The 21358-nt window shown below is 55.4% G+C and overlaps 1 protein-coding gene across 2 annotated transcripts in view; it reads left to right on the forward strand.

Annotated features, from left to right (window-relative positions):
• Window positions 1–1035: 1035 nt before the first annotated feature.
• MAP2K6 (mitogen-activated protein kinase kinase 6) overlaps window positions 1036–21358 on the forward strand; it is a 57857-nt gene continuing 37534 nt past the window's right edge. For both annotated transcript variants that reach the window (XM_048064506.2, XM_013179104.3), the window contains exon 1: window positions 1036–1445. In XM_048064506.2, the coding sequence (XP_047920463.1) occupies window positions 1430–1445 (16 nt within the window). In that variant the 5' untranslated portion in view covers window positions 1036–1429. The remainder of the gene's footprint in view (window positions 1446–21358) is intronic.

The following is a 21358-nucleotide window of genomic DNA, read 5'->3' on the forward strand; positions in this document are numbered from 1 at the left end:
CCTGCCGCCCCGCCAGCACCGGGCTGGGAGCACCGAATAATGGCAGGGCACGCAGGCAGGGTGCAGGCCGGGATCCAGGCAGGGGTGCAGGCAGGGAGACAAGCAGGGTGCAGACAGGGATGAAAGCAGGGGTGCATGCAACGGGTGAAGGCAGGGAAGCATGCAAGGGGCAAGCAGGGATGCAAGCAGGAATGCAATCAGGGATGCACACCGGGGGGAGGCAAGCGTGCACACATGGATACGGGCAGGGATAAAAGCAGGGACGCACGCAGGGATGAAAGCAGAGATTTAGGCAGGGATGCAGAAAGGTGCAGAGAGATGCAAGCAGGGATGAAAGCGGGGATGCATGCAGGGATGCAGACAGGTGCAGCTAGGGATGCACGCAGGGGTGCAGGCAGGGATGCACACAGGGATGAGAGCAGGGATGCAGGCAGGCGCAGGCAGGGTTGCACGCAAGGGGGGCATGCAGGGATGTATGCAGGGATCCATGCAGGGATGCAGACAGGTGCAGACGGACGCAGGAAGGGATGCACCCAGGGGTGCAGGCAGGGGTGCGTGCAGGGATGCATGCAGGGATGCACGCGGGGATGCAGACAGGGGTGCAGGGAAGGCTGCATAGAGGTGCACGCAGGTACGCCCGCAGGGCTGCATGCAGGCAAGCGCACACAACCCCCTCCCCGCTCCCACCGCAATTTGGGTAAAACCCACCCCCGGCACAGCCCTGCCAGCACACGCACCGCACCGCCCTACCCCCGTGCACCTCCCCCAACCCCCCTCCCCCCCCCCCCCCCCCAGCAGCACACCCCCCCTCCCCTTTCCCCCTTCCCCCCCCCCCCCCCCCCCTCCCCGCGCAGCCTCCGCGGGCGCGCAGCAGCGCAGCGCCGCCCCCTGCAGGCAGCGCGGCGCCGCGAGGCGGGGGGGGGGGGGGGGGGGGTGTCCCAAGAACTACAACTCCCATCAGGCCGCGCGGCGGCCGCCGGCGGCGCGCGTGCGCAGTGCGGCCCCCCCCACTCCCCCCCCCCCCCAGCTCCCAAGTTTGGAGCTGCGAGCTGCCAGCCCTGGCCCATCATGTAGGTGCAGCGCAGCCTGCCCTCGGCGTGCAAGCAGCGGGGGGAGGCCGCCCCCCCCGCCCCCAAAGCTGCCCTGCAAAGCGTGCAATTGCACGGCCCCCCCCCCGAGCTGCAAGGAGAGCTGCTGCTGCTGCTGCTGCTGCAGCAGGCGGGCGGGAGAAGTCCCCCCCCCCCCCCACCTCCCACCGTTGCACGAAGATTTTTTTTTTTATTATTTTTTATTTTATTTTATTTTATTTTATTTTATTTTATTTTTTGGGCGCTTGCAGTCCGCATCTTTGTTGCAAAACTAGCTCCAGAGGAGAGGCAAGGCAAAGTCTTTTGTGCTTCCCCTCCCCCCCAGCAAAGCAAAGGGGAAAATGTCTCAGGCGAGAGGTAAGGCTCCTGCTTCCGTTTCGTTGCAAAACGTGCAAGAAGGCGTGCATGCATTTCGCAGTGCATGCATGCATTTTGTCGGGATGCAATTGCATTTTGAAGTTTGAGGCTTTTTCAGTGGCTCTCAGTTGCATTTCCTGTTTAGCGTGTGCCTTTTTGCAGCCACACACGCACTCACACACACAGTTCCTGTAAGGCAGGGCTCGCAGTTCAGCTGTGCATTGACGTTATTTGAATTCTTCTGCGGGGATTGCTGAGCCCTTTTTTTTTTTTGCCTTTTGCACAGTCAGGACAGATAAAGGGTGTTGAAGAGCAGCTGCGTTTGCTGCTGGATGTGTGCATGCAAAATGGGCACGGTGCATGAGAATTAGAGCTAATTGCAAGTGCAAAATTAAATGAAACTTTTAAAGGAGTCCGTGGACGAGATGAAAGGTGAAACTTGAGTGGAGTTACCAGGAATTAAATATATACCTATGTTTCCATGGGAAAGTATTGTTCTTGTGCCAGGACTGAGATCATTTTCCAGCGATCTCCCCCCCCCTCCTCACCCCCCCCGTTAATATTTTGTAACTTTTGGTCGGAGGCAGCAGTGTGCTTTGCAGCACCGGGTCGCTGAGAGCGTGCAGGGGGGGCTTTATTTGGCATTTCGGAGCAGGGGCTCGGTGCTTGGGATGCAGCGGGAGGGGCAGGGCTGGGTAGGGGACAGCAGTGATTTTTGCCAGCAGCGTGGGAAAGGCTTGAGCTTGCTTTTTAACTCGGTGTTATTCCGGACTCGCTCTGCCTTGTGTCCTGCAAGGGCTTGCGTGTCGGGGGGGGGGTGGGAGCTGGGGAATTGAATATTGCAAAAAATGCTGTGGGAATGCAACAGTCCCTGCAGGAGCAGGCGGAGATGTTTCAGGAGTTGCTGCTCCGGCCATTCATTGTGAAAATAGCTGCACATATGTCAGCGCCCGGCCACACAGATGCAGCTTTCCGAGCTCCTCTGAACGCGGGGATTTGCTCTTGCAGCTGCCTGCTCGTGCATTTTGCAGCCGTCACGCGGAGTGGGGAGCAGGGGGGCGAGGGAATGCACGCCCCGGGGGGGACAGCAGCCCCCAGCCTGGGACTGGGGCTGGCTTTGGGCTTGTTTTGCGTTGTTTTCCCGAGACGTCTGCGAAGTCGGTGGCCATCCACTGCGAGCCTTGCTGGGAGGACATAGGAAGGAGGTGCTTTCGCAGCTCTTGCCACACAGTTTTCCTTTGTAAGAAAAATGTAAAGTTGTTGTATAATTTATTCCTAATTTGGGTTTGCTGCAGTCATCTTTTCCAGCCAAGCAGAGAATTGTAAAAGTTTCCGATAGGAAGAGCCAAGGAAGTTTGATAATGCAAAATTTGAACGAAATGATACCCGGAGCTCGCTGCTGCTCGCAGGAGGGTCCCTGCAGGACCCACGGGGGCAGGAGCTGCGTGGGGAGCAGCCGCTTGCTGGGGGTCCCTGCAAAGCCTGGGGTGGGAGAGCGTGGCCTCGGGGAGCCGGGGACGGGCAGGGACCCGTGGGTGTCCCCGCAGCCCACCCGCGGAGCACCACGCAGCCCCCACGCACGCCGGCGCCGGCCTTGTCCATCCTCAGTACCAGGAAAATGGGAAAACGCGAGTAGCCAACCCACAAAACATGATCCCAATGAATGGCATCATTCTTGAATCCGTTTTCCGTCCATCTCCTGCTCTGCAACGCGAGCGCCGAAGCCGGAATTCCTGGCGCAGATAACTCACCGAGCTCAGCTGTCCGGGCTCAGGTCCTGCTTGGGAAGGGGCTGCAGCTCAGGGGCTCGCACCCGAGGTATCGCTCTCCGGGATGAATTAGATGAGCCACAATCTGCATTTCGGGATCAGCTTTCACGTGTGTTGCAGGGGAGGTTGCTCGGCAGCTTTCTAAAATACAGCGCAGGGCTCCAGCCAGCTGCCGAGCTGCGGAGCCCTCTCCCTGCTTTGAACTGGTTCCAAAGTTGTTCTGAGAATTTGGCAGAGGTTAATTTTTTTAGTGCTGCCTGTCAGGGGGGACGGTAATCGAGAGGGCCGCTCTCTGATAAGACTTCTTCCCCGCAAAGAGCCTCGCCGGGCTGAGCGCAGCCCCGCTCCGCAGCCGCTACCTGTGCCGCGCGGAGATCGGCTTCTGCACGGCCCCGGCGCTGCTGGAGGAGGCAAAACTCTGCCTGGAGCGTGGAAACTGCACTTCCCTTCGGCCCTGGCCGCAGCAGAAAGCAGAAGATGCTTGCAGCATCGTGCTTGCAATATTCAGCCGTGCCACCTGCGCTCTGATGGACTTCGAGGCTTTGCGGGCAACAAAACATGGATCAGATCCGCAGGATGCAACCGGGTGCAGGCGCCTGCCTTTTGCTGCCTGCTCTTTTCCGCTTCCAGTCCTCTTCTCAGTTGCAAAATGGTGCTTTTAGTTGGATGGAACAGCCCACGGAAAACAAGGCTTCCCCGAGCACCGAGGGTCCCTCAGCCCGCTCCGGAGCATGGGGCTGGGCTGTGGCGGTGGCTCGGGGGCCGAATCCTCACCCAAACGTGGAGCATTTGGCTGTCATGACTAATAGCATATTATTCTGGAAGAAAAGAAAAAAAAAGCGGAAGTCCATATTAATTACAAGCTAAACGCAGTTTGAGGCTATAAATCTGAACTCTCGTGACAGCAGATACGTTCGGGAGCCTCCCAAATTTGTCGTAACGGGGGAATTATTCACCTGCGAAGCCCACATCAGAGGAGCAACCTGCAAATATGCAAACTTCTCCGCTAAAGTAAGAGAAAGGAAGGGGAAACAGTGGCCATTAGAGCAGTAATTCATAAACAGTTCATGGAAATGAGGTACGTCTAACTACTGAGTGTTGCTGCTCATTGATCTCATTCCGAATTCTCACAATTTGTTGCTCCAAACGCAATTTTTTGCGCTCTGGCTGCAAAGGGATCCTGCACTCATGAGAACCCACATCCCACGTGATGCTGGCTGAGCGTGTACCCTATGGACTTTGACCAAAGGCCCTGCACCTATGCAGAATAACACATTTCGTGCAAAATGCTCTTTTTTTTTCTTTTCTTTTTTTTTTTTCCAGCTAGAAATTGGCACGGAACAAACGCAAATCCGAAATGGTAGCTTTTTAAAAAAAACAACCACCACCATTGCTGCCATCCCGGGTAGGTGGCAGGTCTTTGCTGGTATAAAATTAACCCGTGAGCACTGGGAGGCTGCTGGAGGTTGTGCAACGTGCCTCGTCAGCACCAGCTCAGCGCCTCGCCATTACCGCGCTGAGCGGCGCTTGGCAAGGGGAGGCTCCGCCGCGGCACGGCCGGGGAGGTGCCAGCTTAGCAAGGCTTGGCCTAGCAGCAAACGCAACCCATTTCAGTGCAAATTGTATGCTTTTTTTATTTTTATTGTTTTTGAAAAGAGACCCCGCTGAGTCGCTCTCTCACCCTGTTGCACGTCCTGTCTGCTTCGGTGGTGGGAGTCTGCCCGTGTTCGGAGCGGGCAGATGCACACAAAGGAGTTTAAAAGTCTCGTGCAATGCAGTGCTGGAGGAATTGAGTAGCACGGGGTGAAAGCAAAGCAGATGGCCGGGGTGGAAAGTGCTAGGTTAGAAACGATGTCTGACACGAGCCAAATTGCTGCACGGTGCAGCTGAGCGAGGGGGAACCGAGGCACCCAGCTGAGCGCCTCCGGCCGCTGGCTTGCTTCCTGCTCCCTGCATTGCACCGGGGAAGGATTTGCTTGCAGTGCTGCTGGAGGTGCTGGCAACCCTCTGCTGCAGGCAGCAGTGCTGGGGTGCCAAAACCAAATGTATTTTGGGGTGCCCTGTCCCGCGTCCTGGCACCGATGCGGCCCAAGAGCCAGCAACGTGGTCACGGCAGCAGCTCCCCGGAGCTGAGCACGCTGCTCAGCAGGGGCAGGAAAATATACGCATTTAAAAGCTCAAGCTACAGAAGTAATTATAGCAATAAAAGTGATAAGTCGCAGAGGAAAAGGAGTAAAGAAGTGCTTTCTCCTCCCAGCTGAAAAAAGTTTGGGTTTCTCACCGCCACACTACGTGGTGCTCGTTCGTTTCGTTTAGTCGCCAAAAAAAAAATGGATCTTCCTCTGGGGTGAATTCCCTCCCGTGACACATACGCAAGCTGCTAAGGTGAAGCAAATGATACTCAATTAAAACCACAGGCGTAATTTAGAGGGATGAGACACTTCATTCTTCCAGGAGCATTGGCATTAATGGAACACAATTACCTTGCAAGTCACAAGGCAGACTTGTCAGTTGTGTGCTGTGGTTGCAAATACATAAGATGACTACAGAGTTGTTTTCGTTTGCTTGTTTAGCTTCTTTTTTTTTATTATTATTTTTTAAACACGTGCATTTGGGGTCACTCGTCTATTTTCTCTTGCTGAAAAGAACTGTAACATCATCTGTAGAAGGCTCTCGGAGAGGGATCACATCTAAAGCGAGCTCCCGTTGCTTTTTAAAGGTGGAAAATGAGGAAAGGCGTAGAGTTAAACAGCGCAGGAGCAGGAGCACGCCTGCGGACCTCTGTGGGTGCACTGGGAGGACAGGACCCGTTACCCCAAAGGCTGGGCACCGTGCTCCCAAACCCTTTCCAGGGCTGCCTGCTGTCACACCACGAGCCTGCAGCTTGGTGCTCATCCTGCTGCTGGCTGTGGGCTGCTCCGTGTCCCTGCTCCCAGCCTGGGGAACCGCAGGGGACACGGCAGCACCGGCGGGTGCCGTGGGACATGGTGCGACCGCGTGGGGTCACTGGTGGCTGGAGAACCCCCGGCGCCGCTCTTTTCATTTTAGCCACAGCCGGAGCTATAAATAATAGAGGTTTAATTACCTGTAGGGTTGCTTAGCTCCCTTCCTTAGGGCCCGACTGGGACTAGTGTAAGAAATTACCATTATCAGCTGGAGCAATGCTAGCACTAAAGCAGGTCGAGGACCCGGAGCTGCGCCGTGCCAGGTATTATGGTCTGTGGGGGCAGAGCGGTGAAGGCCATTCGGTAGGATTTCCAGACCTGCTCATTGTGCAAAAAGGTTTTTTTGTTTGTTTGTTTGTTTTTGTCTTCCAAATCCGCGTTATTTTGCATGTTGACAAGTACAAATGGAAAAGCGTCCTTGCACAGTAACCCTGGCTCAGTAAAAAGCCATTTGGAGGGGGGAAGCCCGACACTCTTGTTTGTAGGGCTTTTTTTTTTTTTTTTTTTTTGCCTCAAAGCCAAAATTAAAGCTATCCTTCCCTTCAAGCAGGAAATCCCAAACACTTGGTTGACGTTTCAGAGAGTTCATCCCATCATTAAAGTCTCTGGGGTGCTAAAGCACTTCTGAGTCATCTTGACTTTGGAGATGTTGCAAACAGATGCTCAACATCCTTCGTCAAAGCTCCAGGCAGCCGCTCGCGCATCTCGGTCTGCTGGTGCTGGCAAAGCCTTGGCTCGGCGCCGCTCAGGATCTGCACCCTGTAGCCACGCAGAGGCTGAGCACGGCGAGAGCAGCATCCGACCGCATCGGGAGAGCAGCTTGGGGTGGGAGCTGCTCGGGCTGCTCTTGCTCCCCATTAATCACCCCAGGAGCGATGGCCGTTGCTTATTAGGCTGCTGCAAAAAGCCGAGTGCAGCGAAGCCCAAGGAGCATTGTGCAAGCAGCCGGAGGGAGCAGCCTCTACGGCTGAGGCGGTTTCATATTTGTAAGAAAGATTTCAGAGAAAAAGCGTTTTTTTTTTTTTTTCTTCCCCCTGTTCAAGCAGGAAAACTCCACTGAGCAGAGCTGATCCAGTTTCTTGCTGTTGCTGTTTTGTTAGCCTACTTAGCTTGCAATTTTATAATCACGGCTAGATTTTCCTAGCCTGCACCGAGCAGATCAAAAATCATTAGCAGAATTGAAGCCCAAAAAACATCCACTTTTACTGCACTCTGATGAAACCAGTGGAAAAAAACAGTAAAAGTTGCAGATGAGATGCCAAAGATAAGGCAGCAATAGAAAATAAGTACAGGAGTCAACACTTGACTGTGTCTGCAGCGAGAGGCTTTTTATGAAGGCTGAATAAGCAAAGGCTTCGTAGCTGCTTTTGAAGGAGAATCTTTTTCTAAACAAAAATATGTAATTGCACTCAATAAAACAACGCTCGCCGGTGCCAAATGGCCTCAGAGCATCGTGTGCCGGCTCTGCCGCGGACGTCTCAAGCAACATGTTTTTGTGCTCATTTTCCTCCTGCGGTGGGGTCCGAGCCTGACACTTCTCATTCGCGCGATGTCACCGGGGCCCGTCTGACACTCGAGCAGCAAGTTGCTTTATGAAAATCACAGCTTCGCTCCGCGTTATTATCCTTCCTCTTACGGACGTTTATTGCTTCTCCAGGAGTTCAAGGTCAGATGGAGAATGACTCAAAAAAAAAAAAAAATAAAAATAAAGTCATTACTTTGGAGCTATCGGAGCAACAAAAAGTCCCCATCCGGCCCTGCCCCGAGCACCAGCACCGAGCAGAAAGGGTGAGAAGGGTTCGATCGGCGTCGATGGCTGCCTCTCCCCAGCCTCGATCCCTCGCAGGCTCCCAGCAGATCCCGTCCCGTTTCTTCCCCAGGAGCACGGGAGCCCCACGAGCAGCCCTGCGTGCCCACGCAGGTACCTGCGTGCAGGAGACGAAGCCTTCCCTGCAGAAGGGTGCACGGGACGAGAAGGTCCTGCTGGCAGCGGCTCCGGGCAGGGTCTGTGCAGCACCTAGCGCTGCCCTTGGCACCGGCCCCTTGCTCCCCAGGCACTTTTCCAGTGCCCGCAACTGGAAGCCATTTCGAGGCACGCTTTCCAGCTTTGATTTCAACACAGCCCTTTCTTTCTAGTGCTGCTTTAATTGCCTACAATTAGGGTCTCCGGCGCTGCAGAAACACCGAGAAATGAAGCCAAGTTTGGCTTCGCGAGGACTGGGATTGATTTCTCCTTTCAGGCAGCCGAGGCTGTGGCCTCTTGTAAAGGAGGTGCCAGGCTGTGATCGTAGCACTCCTGCACGCTGCTGCCCGCGGATTGAAGCAGATGCCCGACATTTATTGCGGCTTTATTCAAGGAGCTGAACACCTGTAGGACCCGAGAGCAGCTGTCCCCCTTCTTCCAGCTGGGTGCACCGTGAAGGAAAAAAGCAGGGACTTGACGTGCTGTCATCGGGATGCCAAAACCCCTTTGGGCAAAACCACGTCTTGAGTCGATTTGTTTGAGCAGGGAGCCCCAGCACTTGGCAGGAACGGCTCTGAAGGAGCACAGGGCTTCGGGCAGCCCCGATGGGTCCCTGGAGGAGCGACGGGGGCACCCAGCTCCTGCGCAGGCAGGATCTGAGCTGGATTTCCAAACCCCGTGCGGATTTTGGAGCTAGAAGCAGGACAGAGACACCGTGACAGCTTTCATTGCAAGCTGGGCCACCACTGAAGTTTTGGGGATGGACGCAGACCTGACCTGCGGCCCCTCCTGCAGGTTTGTGCCTCTGCTCAGCGACGTGCTGGTGGTTAACGCAGAAGCTCGCTCCCAGGAGGACCTCGGTACTTAGCCGTACTAATTAAATGTTTTCAAAAACCACAAGATTGACCTTCACTGCATGCCCGCAGATTTTTCTCTTATTTAACAAGCACGGGGTTGACAGAGTAACCTATTAAAGGAGAAGAAAGGCAGTGCTCTAGATACTGTTGTTTTCCAACCCCTTCTGAAGTGTTTTTTTGCTTTTTCGGCTCTGGCTTGGAAGCCATAATCCCCTAATAACCTACCAGGAGAAACCAGGCTGGAGATGACGAGTGCTTAGCTCAGAGCACAAAGCCTGATAAAGCAGTTAGCACACCTAAACCCGAAGTTTCCTCACGTACCTGTGCAAGAAGCCCCAGCAGCCAGTACCTGTATGGGCACTTGTGTAACCAGAGAGCTCCTCTGGGTGGCGTGGAGCCGTCCTTTGGGAGATACCCTCTAGAAAAAAAACAATAAAGGCAATTAACAGACTGACTTCCTTACCTTTCCCAAGGACGCCAGTAATTTGCTCAATGCTAATAAAACCTGGAACGTCTCTACGGAGGACTTGAGCTCCTGCCAAGGAATCGGTTTTACAAATTAACTCAACGAGCAGCTCGGGGCCGTGCCCGGCACGGGGGGACGTCGCACAGCAGCCCCTGGCACCAGCATCTGAGCTGCAGGAAGAGCCCAAAATAACCCCCTGGCAGCTGGGGAGGACGACACAGATGCTGCGTTCAAAGATTGTCGGTATAAATCGCTCGCTGAAGATAAGAGCACCTAAATTCACAGCGGGTCCCTTCTCGGCAGCCAGCAGGACCCGTGGGCTCGCAGGATGCGGTGGCACGGGCACCTGGGCAAGCACTTCCACCTAGCCCGGCTTCAGCTTCATTCACGCCATCAGGCAGCTTCCTTTAGAGCTAACCACGTGATTTTTTTTTTTTGATTTTTTTTTTTTTGATTTTTTTTTTCCCCCTCAAAAAACATTTGGTACTTCCCCCGCATGAAATCAGAAGCTTTCTGTCAGATAAGAGGCTGGAACAGCTTCCTGCAATCGCCGAGCATTCCTCCTCTCACTCTTCCTGTGCGTCCCTCAGAACAATGCCAGCGCTCCCAGCACCAGCGAGCGCTCACTTCGCCTCCCGGCGCGGCGTTTCGGGCCCATCCTGTGCGAGCATCTCCCCAGGCAGCACCTCCTTCTGCTTTCAAAAGGCCTCGCTGCAGCTGAACGCAGGCAGCGGTCTGGGAGGTTGGATGGGAGACGGGTCTGGAGATTTTTTTTTTTCCCCTTACGATAGAAGCTGGTATTTTTTTTAATTTATTTTTTTTTTCTCATGTTCTGATCTTGAAACTCCTTATGCATGCGTTAAACTCGGAGCGGACGAGCCTATTTTTTTGCAGGAGTCAGCGGGACTGGGTGTGCTCGCAGTTGAGCACACGCGTAAGGATTTACGAGGCTGGGGGTGTATTCTGACCTGGTGCCAAGTGGGGTGGACATCAGGGATCTGCCTGGATGATTTACACCACCCTCCTCTCCCTTGGCTCCTTTTTTTCCCTTTCTGCTTGTCCGTTCTCGCAAGTTAGAAAGCGGTATCGGATTCGAGAGCGTTTATGTGTATAAGTGAAACTGCAGCCTGGAACCTCGCACAGGGACTTGTGTAGAGGCTTTGACAGAAGGGCTTATAAAGGGAGGTTTGTACTTACAGCTCCTGATTTAGAAGGCTGGGTGGAGAGATGTAGCCTAACAGGGTTTGATCCACGTGGACGTATGTGGGTAGAGAAAAATCTGCCCGGTTGTGTCAGGGACACTTGACTGGAAAAAAAAAAAAAAAAAAACAGGGCAAAAAGTGCCGTCTTCTGCCACGGTGCTGCTCCATCAGGAGGTTCGTAATGCTTTCCGAACTGAAATAAAACTGCACGACCAGAGCTGAGGAAAGGCTTTTGTTCTTCGCATACCCCTCGCTTTGCTTTATTACGTGAGGTGCGAGCACGTGTGTGCTCTCAGCAGGTGGCTGGAGGACGAGCTACAGGTTCGTGCCCTCTGACTGCTGGCACAAACCCCTCCGAGGCGCCGAGCTCCCCTGGGAGCTGCTCCGCGCCCTGCAAACCTCCGCCAGCACTGCTCGGGGCTTCCTGAGGCTTTTTGCACACTCAGGCACATCGCTGAAGGACAGCGAGGCCGAGACTTCATGGTCGTGGTTGCACGGAGCTGCTCCGGTGCTGGGCAGCACCCAAAGGTGCTGCAGGGTTTGCCCGCGGTCGCCCCGAGCCCCCCGCGTGTTTGCAGGCAGTCGGGGGAAGCATTGGGTGCCTGGAGGCATTGCCAGCAGAGGGAGCATGAGTGAGGTCCTGCCAGCTGCGCTGTCCAGAGCTGTCGAGTCTCACCGTCGGTTATTCTGGTACAAAATAAGCAAACAAGCTCGTAAGTGGAAAAAAGAAAAGAATAGCAAAAGAGGGCTGCCTAGCTGGGGAGCACAAAGGCAGGTTGGTGGCAATCCCGACTGCGTCGACAACTGCATTTGTCTGAACCCTCACAAAATCTCCCTCCGCTAAAGGTTGCTCGGGGAGGGGAGACCCTGGGCACGGGGCACAGTGGGTGCCCCCTGTCCCCGCAGGACAGCCCCCGAGCCACGCTGCCACCCAGGCTGCGGGCAGCTCACCTGCTCAGTAATTCAGATTACCGAATTATTAAGCACACCTGGAAAAGACCTCGCAGCACCCAGTGCTGTGCCAGTGTGTTAAAAAGCCTGAAAACTAAAACTGGAACTGGAGTGAGACCTGAGGCAAAGTGGTGTTCATGGGCTGATGGGGAGCGGACCCGTGCCGGACTTAAGGAAACTGTTTTTTCTGGGGGCTGTGCAGAGTAATGGGGAAAGTTTTGTTCCTCTGCTGAGTTTTCCAGGGTTAGGAAGAGCAGAGGTGTTTGTGGCTGGGCTGGGGCAGGTGGTTTAATGCATCCTGCTCCCGCCCTGGCCGTGAGGACACCCGCTTTTATGCTGCGTGTAAGAGGATTGCTGCTAAATGATGGGGAGGGGGTCAGAGCCCGGGGCTGCGCGTGGTCACACGTGGTGGGGTTTTGGGGCGAAACCTCAGTAAATTAGGGGAAATGCAGGAGTGCAGCCAAGGGTTTGCAGGTGTGGGTGAGGCCACCCAGCACCCGTATGCGATTGCACGCCACGATGCGTTTTTGGAGAGCGCTTTGCCGCACGCAGCGCTCTGCCCTGCTGCTGGCCGCAGCGGGAGGCGTCTGTCCGCGTGTCCGTGTGTCCCCGGCGTGCGCTGCAGCCCGTGCCCCCTGCTCCGCCGGCAGGTGCTCCCCGGCAGGGAGGAAAGAGAAGCGAAGGTAGCAGCACTGAAAGCCGCCGCGTCCTCCAGACCCTCCTGCACAAAAGGCCTTTTGTTCCCCGGGCGGATTCCAAGAGCTTTTCTCCAGTTCTGATTCCAGCAAACTCCCACTGGAAGCAGGCAGCCGAGGTTTTGAAAACAAAGCAGCAACTAAACCAAAAGTCCCTCGGCAAAATCCCAGCGAGGGCTGGAGGCTCTTGACAAACGGCCTCCCCGGCCGGCAGTTCCTGTGGATTTCCTAGCTGGAGATAAGCAGCAGAGCACGCGGGCTCTGCGATGGGAAGGCAGCGAAGCCAGCGGCCCTTGGCAGGGGGAAGATACCGGTGTGATTTACGGCGTATCGGTGACTCGAGGGAGTGACTCCCTCTGCTGCTCGGCTCCCTGGAGCTCCACGCTGTGATTTCTCGTGATAACCGGGTGAGAGGAGAGGCCCCGAGGCTCCCAGGCGGGCTCCCGATGGCCTCTGCCGCTCCCTGGGCTCTCCACCACCACCGCATCCTTCCCAGGGCAATGGGAGGATGCAGCGGGGACGCAGGAAGAAAAATCCCCTTGGCCACCGCTTGGACACTAATAAGGTTTCTCCAAGCTGTTACCGCTTGTGCAGCACGGGGGGCTTGGTGCCCACCCAGGGCCAAGCTGGTGCTGGGGCAGCCGCAAGTGATTTGTGGGGTTTGAGGCCATTTGGGGCGGGAGCAGGCTGGTGGCAGAGGATTTCTGCTGCGCGGGGGCTGCGTGCGGAGCCGGAGCACTGCATCAGCACCTGCGCAGCCACCAAAGCAAATCAAATCGGTGGGTAAAAAAATAGTTAGGCGAAACAAGGTGAGAAGAAGAGGCTTTGGCCCCTGTGGGATTTCCATCAGACTGCTGGAGATGGGGTGTGTGCAGGCACGCCGTCAAATTTTGCATTTTGGGCTTTTTACGCAGCGATTTTCTGCAGGCACCTCCCCAGCCCTTGCAGGGAGGCTCAGGCTGGTGCTCACCGGCACCAGGGGGAACGGGCCTGCCGCGTGCGCCCCTGCTGCCTCGTGCCCCTGTGCCACGCGGGCAGCCTCCTCCGCCGGCTGCCAGCCTCCTGGTCCCGGAGGTGACTCAGAGCCCCGAGCACCCGGCGTTTTTTTTGCCTCCGTTCGTTATTGCGGCACAGCCAAGCGCCAGGCGGGGAGGCACACGCGCACAAACAAGGCTTGTGCAACCTGCCCACGGCCACGGACGGGGTCACCGGGGACGCAACCGGAGCGTGCACATCGTGGTGCCGGGTGCCTGCCGCCCACCACCTCCTCTCCTCTTTCCGTGGTGGGTCAGGAGGCTGCGGGAGGGCATCGTTGGAGCACCTCGTGCTTCCTCCTTGCACCCCCCTGGGCCATCTCTGCTCCGAGCAGAGCTGAGCAGGGGCAAGGCTCTTGCTGGGGGCAGCTCGGGGCAGTCAGGGTGGAATTGCCCACCAGGGGATGTGCCCAGCTGTGCTCCCGGCGTGTCTCTGTCCTGCTCGGTGACGTTGCCACCGCCTGCACAGAGGTTGCAAGGAGCTGTGCCCTTTCCCCCAGGCCACCGAAGTTCATGCAGCTGGATGCACATGTGGGATGGGTTCAGCCAAAGTGTTGTAACCGCTTTTTTTTTTTTTTATATATATATTAAAGCCTCTTGTGCCCTACGCTGAAAGCCGTAGGCAAGCAAAACTCTCCTATCTCCCATCTCCTACTTGCACTAGCACCTAAAGTATGATGAATTTCGGTCTGGTTTGCGTCGCATCTGTTTTCTAAAGAAAAGCAGGACGTCAGGGGAGGACTCTGTCTTGCCTCATCATGCCTGCAGGTCCCAGCCCAGCCCTGGCAGCAGCTCGGCAGGAAGGTCGGGGTGGCCCCGCGCTGCGCCCGGCGCTGCCTGCAGCTCCCTGGCTGCGGCTGGTACAGCTGGCAGAGCTGTCTGCTGTCACCACCCGATTTCCTCTGAATTGTCAGCCTCAGCAAAGAGCACGTGGCTGCTCTCTGACGGTCTGCGAGCCTGACAGCGGGTGCTGCAGCTCTCCTTTCCTCCCACGGGGGTATTCCTGCAAGCAGACGCTGCAGCGGGGTGCAAGGAACGCGTCGAGGCAGAGACAGGTTGGGAAGGGAAGTCCAAGGTCCCGGCAATGGAGAGTCCAGGATGGTGCCGAAGCCCATAAAACAGCTCAGCGAGGTTGCAGCACCTGCGGTGGGGCAGGAAAGACCGTCCTAAAGCATCGCAGCCTCTCCCGTGCGGCCTGGTCCCGATCAAAGCGTCTCTTCCCCGCCGCACTCAGAAGGTCTGAACGCCTCTAAAATGCAGAGGTGCTCTTATCGGAGGGACCAACAGCCTCTCGTAACCAAAATAAGCTGGCAGATAAGGAGAAATTGCATCCCTCTGGTTTCTACATCGGCCCAGATAAAGGCAGCAGACTGCAGCCCGTTTGCAGGGTGCATTAAGAGAAAAATGGGCAGAGCGGGGGAGATCAGCCTGAGTCAGGAAATTACCCTCAAAATTGAATTACCGAAACGCAGAGCTTATTGAATGGCAAGCAAATGGGTTCTGCTATTGGCACAGCTGGGCGACGTTTCTGTATGTTTCGGCGCTGCGGGACACGCAGATCACCCTGCTGGAGCCCTCGTTGCCGGCCTTTCTGCTTCGCCTTCTTCCAGCGCTTTGCTCCCGCGCTGCTCACCGCAAACCGTCCCCTGCTGGAGGCAGGCTCAGAGGGCTGACCTGGCGGTGAATTCACCTCGCAGCAGAACCGAAGATCTTTGTCTCCATTGCTCGGCAGAGCTGACGTCCGTCGGCGGCTGCGAATTGGGAACGCAGCTCTTTTGCAGCGGGGACGGGCCCCGAGCCGCAGCTAACCCCGGCGCGAGCAGGGCACAGCCTTGCGCAACCTCCGCCGCCCGGTTCACGCGGTGCACCTCCTTGCAACAGCCCTGCTATTTTGGTTTGGGGCCTCTCCTGCGCTGGGTTCATTGCAGGTTGCGGGGCTGAGTCACGGGAGCGAGCGGAGCCTTGCGACAAGGCGGCCCCGGGGCTGGGCGCAGCGGGACGGGATGGGACGGGACGGGACGGGACGGGGCGGCTGCTGCACTCCGGTCCCAGCGGCGCCGTGCAGTGCTAACGGTGTCCTGGCACGGGGCTGGGGGGACGGCTGTGCCCGGCCCATGGCGTGGTGTGTCCTTCTGGGCTTTGGAAGCCTCAGGAATTAACCCAGGAGGTGACTGCACCATCCTCTGCTCGCTTCCAGGTTTCCAGGTGTTGCTTTTCCCCATGGGGACGCAGGGTGCAGGGCTCTCTGTCTCCGTATTTTTACTGCTCGGGCTGACCTTGGGAAGAGGGAATTAACCACTTCTGGGCTGCGGTTCTGAGGTTATCTCCTCGCCAAGGGGAATTTGGGTGATGGGCTGGCTGCGGCTGGGTGCCCGGGGTGTCTGTAGGAGCCGGACACCCCGCTCAGTCAGAGCCAGAAAGGAGAGGAAAAGAGCAAGGGAAAAGGACTCGAGCACTCCCTTCAGCCTGCTGGCATTTCCAGCTTCACTATTAGACAGGACTAATTGATTGATTGATTTTGTTTTGGAGGAAAGCACAAGAGGAAAAGCAGAGGGCTGGGAGGTCAGAGGAAGCCGGGGCTGTCCCGTGGTATCTCTGCGCCGTGTTTCGGGCATATCCTGGTGCCGGATCTTGCCATATCCATGACAGCTGTAAAAGCGCCCCTGCTTTTCCTGCTTCCTGTCCCAAAATGCAGTTTGTGGGGAAAAAAACAAAACAAAACAAAAAAAAGAAAAGAAGAATGCTTCAGTGGTGGGGCTGGCTGTGGTGATGGTGTGTCCAGTCCTGGATGTGCTGATGGCCACCAAAGGAGCTGGAAGCTCCACGGCACCAAATGCAAGGAAGAGGACGGAGCTGGGACCTGGGATCTGGCACCTGGGATCTGGGACCTGGGATCCGTGAGCCAGGAGCTGCTGCAGCCCCATGAGCTCGGCCCCTTCCCCCAGCAGCCCCGTGCCGAGTTGTTAAGGAAACGGATCCCAAGTTTGCCGTTTCCAAGGCGTCACTGCAAGCGGCCGTGAGGGAAGATGCAGATGGGAGAGGTGCAGGAGCCGTCCCCGCCGGGCACGGAGCGGCACCACGCTCCCCATCGCGCCGTCTGGCTGCCTCCGGCCCGTCCAGGTGCTGATGGAGCGATGGGGGAGCAGCCAGTGGCACTTGGCTGAGCCTGTTTATTGCCAGGGCTAAGGAGAGAGAAGCTGAATTATGTTTTGAGGAGGCAAAGAAAGCACAGCATCCGCTTCAGCCCTTCCCTTGGCTTTTGATTGAAACTTTAACAGCCTTTAAGAGCCTCTTGCATGCTAAATTCCTTTTTTGTGGCTCAGTGAGGGGTTGGAAAACATTTCCAGGCCCGCTTCCATGTCACCAGTGCTTACATGAACACCTAGCTTTTGTTTTTCTTCAGAAACCGGGGCTTGGCTAAAGCCGTGCACTTACAAACCGGGGGTGGGTGCCCCTCAGTCGCTTGCCCACCCTGCCCCTGGCTCCCTGCTCCCAGCGTCTCGCCGTGGCTTTGTGCGGCTCCCCAGGGGTGAGCAGGGGTGTGCAGCCCACCAGCAGCCTCCCTGCCACCTGCGGAGCTGTGCCAAAACCCCTGAACCCAAAAGGCAAGCCAGGATCCCTATCTCCCCTGTTTTGGTATCCCGCGTGCCGTAGTTTCGAGGCTCTCCTGCAGCCCACGGAGGGCCGTGGCGATGCAGGAACTTGTGGTTGGGGCTGTGGATGCGCTCCCATGGCCGGTGGGAAGGCTGCTGGGGGGCTGCTGGCAGGTGCCCCCCCTGGGAAGAACCGTTCCTGCCAATAACCCCCCGGTGCGCTCCTGTGCGTGAAGCTCGTGTCGGCTCTGACCACTGAATAATTGACCTTGAGTAATTTGCAAGCATAAATAATCAACCTGCGAGATGGTCTTTAATCATTGTTAAAAAAAATAATAAATCAGACTTGGTTCCCTTCTCTGGTCATCTCGTGGGAGACTGGTGTTAAACACGAGGTTGGGACATCAGCTGCAGCAGGAGCTGCATCGCTCCCGGTGCCGTCAGCAGCTCTGGGACACCTTTGTGTTTATGTGCCCATGCTGATGGGTGAAGTCCTCAGAATTTGGGTGTTTTCACTCCTGGCCTGCAAGGCTGGAAATTCTCCTTCATAGCGCTGACCCTGTCATTTTTTGGCTGGCACTGGGGTACAAATAAGAGATGCCCGTTGCAGCTGAACACCAGGTCTCTGCACGAGGTGTGTTTGCAGCACATCTGGGACAAAAAACAGTAAAAATCTTCACTTCTGGGTTGTTGCAAGACCCGTCTCAGTCTGAGGTTTTGCACCAAGCCATGGCCAGGGGTCCTCACCCACTGAGTGCAGTGTCAGGCGAGCCGGGGGCGTGCAGCCACGGGGTACCGGGTGCTCCTTTTTGGCTTGTTTGGCTTTCAAAAACTTTCGGGAACGTCAGACCCCAAATCCTTAAGAAAGTCAGGAATAGTAATGAGCCACTTTTATCTCTCAGAAAACGGGCAGAAAGAGGCATTTCCCTCCTGTGAAATTTCACCAGCAGACTGCATGCTAAGGAGTGTTATTTGAAAGAAAGTGTTGCTGCATGGCTATTAAACACGGCTTTAATAATAAATTGTGGTGAAGACAGAACTGGTTAATATCCTTTCAAGGAAATAGGAGCTTTTTGTGGCAAGGAACCATTTACTTTGGATTATATCATAAAAAGTTTTTGACTGCCATGAGAAGTCCGGAGACTGGGGAAAGGGATTTTCCTTCAGAAGAGAAGGTTTATTCTCTGTTACAGTGTATGCGGGCAGTGAATTCCTCTGTCTTCCCTTTCTTTGTTATTTTCTGTTATGTTTCCTACCCTTCTGCCGTGAAACTTTGAGGTCTCACTTTCCGGTATTGCTATTTAACATCGCTCTAATTGGAAGGGGCCAGCGACACTAATTCCGCGCGCTCGGGCGGCGGCGGTGGGAAGAGGTTAACAGGCCTCCTGGAAGCTGTATTTTCCTCCCCTCCCTCAGGAACTGGGTTTAAGACCTTCACAGGGAAGTATTTAATGTGTTTTCATTAAGTCACTTCTTTTTCCTGCTGCAGGTTTGTTCTCGGACCTCGCTCCCGTGGGTGCTGGGGCAGGGGGCTCGCTCTGCGCCCTCCGGGGCAGCACCGAGGGCTCCCAAAGGGGGCGAGGGCAGCATTTAGCAAGTGCTTTGCTAAAGAAGGTGGATGTAAGTTTGCGCTTAGCATCGCTGAGACCCAGGATGTTTCACTGAATCAGAACTCGGGGCTGGGAGATCTCCGTGCCCTGCTCAAAACCAGTCTATTTATTTTTTTTTTTCGCATTTATTCTTAAAACCTGGCTTTTGAGTCAAGTGTTTGTGAAAGTCTCCGCGTGGAAAATTGCAGGGAAGAGCTTTCAAATGAGCTTTAGCATGCAGGCTCCGAGACGAGCAAGCCACCTGGGGCTGTTTACACGGCACGCGACTCCCGATTTCTGGGTGCCGGGGGGCAGACGCGTGATCCCATCTGCCCGCCAGCTGAGACCGCGAACCTTCTGCACAAGGAGCCACGTTTAGGCTTCGTGCTTTGTACGATGCGTCGCTGGGGCTTTCCACACTGCAGATCCCCAGGAGAGGCAGCAAACTGCCCGCACCCACGCTCAGGAACAGCTGGTTTGTGCCCGGGGCTGAGCCTTGTGCCAGTATTTTGGGGCCTGAGGCATCTGGGCTGCAGCTGGGTGGCTGGTGTCCGCACGGGCTTTGGTGCTTCAGCCTTCCTCTGAGTTGGGGACTTCCTCAGTCACCTGCTTCTACCGGATTTGCAGTCTCCAAGAGCTCAGTTTCTCTGTTAGACACAGCTGAAGTCAGCCAGTGGACTTACACTTAACCACGAGGGACACAGACAGTCGGATATATACATGTGCGGTGATTTTCTTCAGGAAACAAAGCTAAAAATAACAATGATTCACAAAAACGCTACGAAAAACACCATCCTTCTAGTGGCTGGAGCAGGTAACATCCAATTCTGCGTGCTGTTAAGCTGCCTCCACGTTTTGAGCTCCTGCACAGATGACTTTCTGCAGACTGCAGTTCCGCACAGCGTCGTCTTTCGAAAGCGACGTCTGCTGTGGTGAAGTGGAGGCTGTTATTTTGACAGCGAGATGCTTGCTTGGCAGCTGTTGTTGCAGAGTACTGATCTTGGAACTACTATTTTTTATTTTTTTATTTTTTTTAAAAAAAAGAGCCCTCCAAGCGTCAGTGCCTGCCTCTGGGGACAAGCGTGACCTGGATGCTGCCCCTGGCACGGGCGCTGGAGCCGTGCGGCCGCAGGTGCGCTGGGTACCCGGTGCTGCCCCCCTTCCCTGGGTCCCTTGCTGTGACTTTCCCACGTATTGTTTGCTTGGGAGCAGGTCTTGCCTAGGCCACGCTGCTTGCTTGCACCCTCCCCGATGTGCGTGCTCAGAGGGATCGGGGTTAGTTTAAATAGGATTTTTTTTCTTTTCTTTTGCAAACCCGCACGCAAGGAGCGGCTTGGGCACCGGGTGTTTTATTCTTATCCCCGCTGCTCGCCTGCCGGGGTCCCTCCCTGTCTTTGCGGGACATTTTATTTAGTAGGGCTTGTGTCTTGGAGCAGCTGCAGAGCCTCAGCTGAGATCCCCCATGCAGCTGGGAGCTGGGAAGGGGGGAGCCCGCTTCATGCTCGGGGTGGCTGATGCTTTGTGGCCAGGGTGGCTCACTCTTCATGGTCAGGATGGCTACTGCTTTGTGGCCAGGATGGCTAGTACTTAACGCTCAAATGCTCAGGATGGCTAACGCTTCATGCTCAGGGTGGCTAATGCTACCTGGCTTTGTGGCCAGGATGGCTGATGCTACCCGTGAGGCACTTTCAGCCCCCAACCCCAGGAGGCTTGGAGGGACGAGCAGTTTGCACCCCTCAAAACAAAAGGAGCCGAGACCCTTTGATCTGGTGGAGAGGCATGAAAACTTGCGCTTGCAGCCCGAGACATTCATTACACGAGCAGCAGGGGGGTAGCAGTGCGGAGGTGACCCGTCACACCCTGGCATGGGGAGCGGGTCCGCAGGAGGTGCGGGCGCATCCCCCCCATGGTGATTCCCACTCGCGGTCCTTCCCCGTGCTCTCCCGAGCCGTGTGCGCTCTGTGCCGCTGCTGTTGCTTTCTTCTGTCTCGAAAAGAAAACCCCAAAGAACGTTAAACTGCGTCTGTGTCTTGGCAGCTCGAATATGCGAGCAGATTGTGCTTCAGAAAAATGGCAAAGTTTCAAAATATTGTATTCTGCGAAGAAGAGACAAGGAAAATAAACTCCCCAAAGTGCAGATTTTATTTCACCAGGAGGCGGAAGGCTTTTAATATTTATTTGGGTTTGGCGTTTTGCTACCTAGTTCTGCTGCTGACACCACTTGTGAACCACGGGAAGATTAAATGCTTCATAATCTATCCTGGTCCGTGTTCAAGGCAGGGTCATTTCCAGTTGGTTCCTCTACACCCTCACAGAGCTACCTGAGAGCAGGTTCCTGAGGTGCAGGTACAGCACCTGGGACTGTGCAAGCAAATCCACAAAGGAAAAAAATAGAATGGAAAAAAAAAAAAAGAGAGTAAATATCCACTTGTTTCCCTTTTATGTTGGTGGTTGCGTGCGTATCGTTGCAGCAGTGTGGCTGGCTGGATGCTCAATGTGCAGAAGCAGCAGCATGCCAAGGGATGGCTGGTGAGTGTTAGTAGGAAAAGTTCAGCTCTAGAGTTAAAGAGGCAGGTTCTGCCTCCGTAGGCAGTTGAGCGAATTTCTGTCTTCATTCCCATGTGCAAAATAAAGATGAAAATGCAGATTTTTCACATGCCCGTGATTGCCTTGTTTGCTTAAACTGCGAGAGGATGCAGACAGGTTTTTGGAGGCAGAGAGGCCACGGGGATGGCAGACTTAGAGGCTGCCAGGGAAACAGGGGGTTGTTTGCTCACGCTGCAGGACCTGTGTTTTGGAGATTCTTTTTTTAGCTAAAAGATGACAACATCGAGAACACCGCTACCGAT

Source organism: Anser cygnoides, chromosome 19 (assembly GCF_040182565.1).
Source record: "Anser cygnoides isolate HZ-2024a breed goose chromosome 19, Taihu_goose_T2T_genome, whole genome shotgun sequence".
NCBI classification, from domain to species: Eukaryota; Metazoa; Chordata; class Aves; order Anseriformes; family Anatidae; genus Anser; species Anser cygnoides.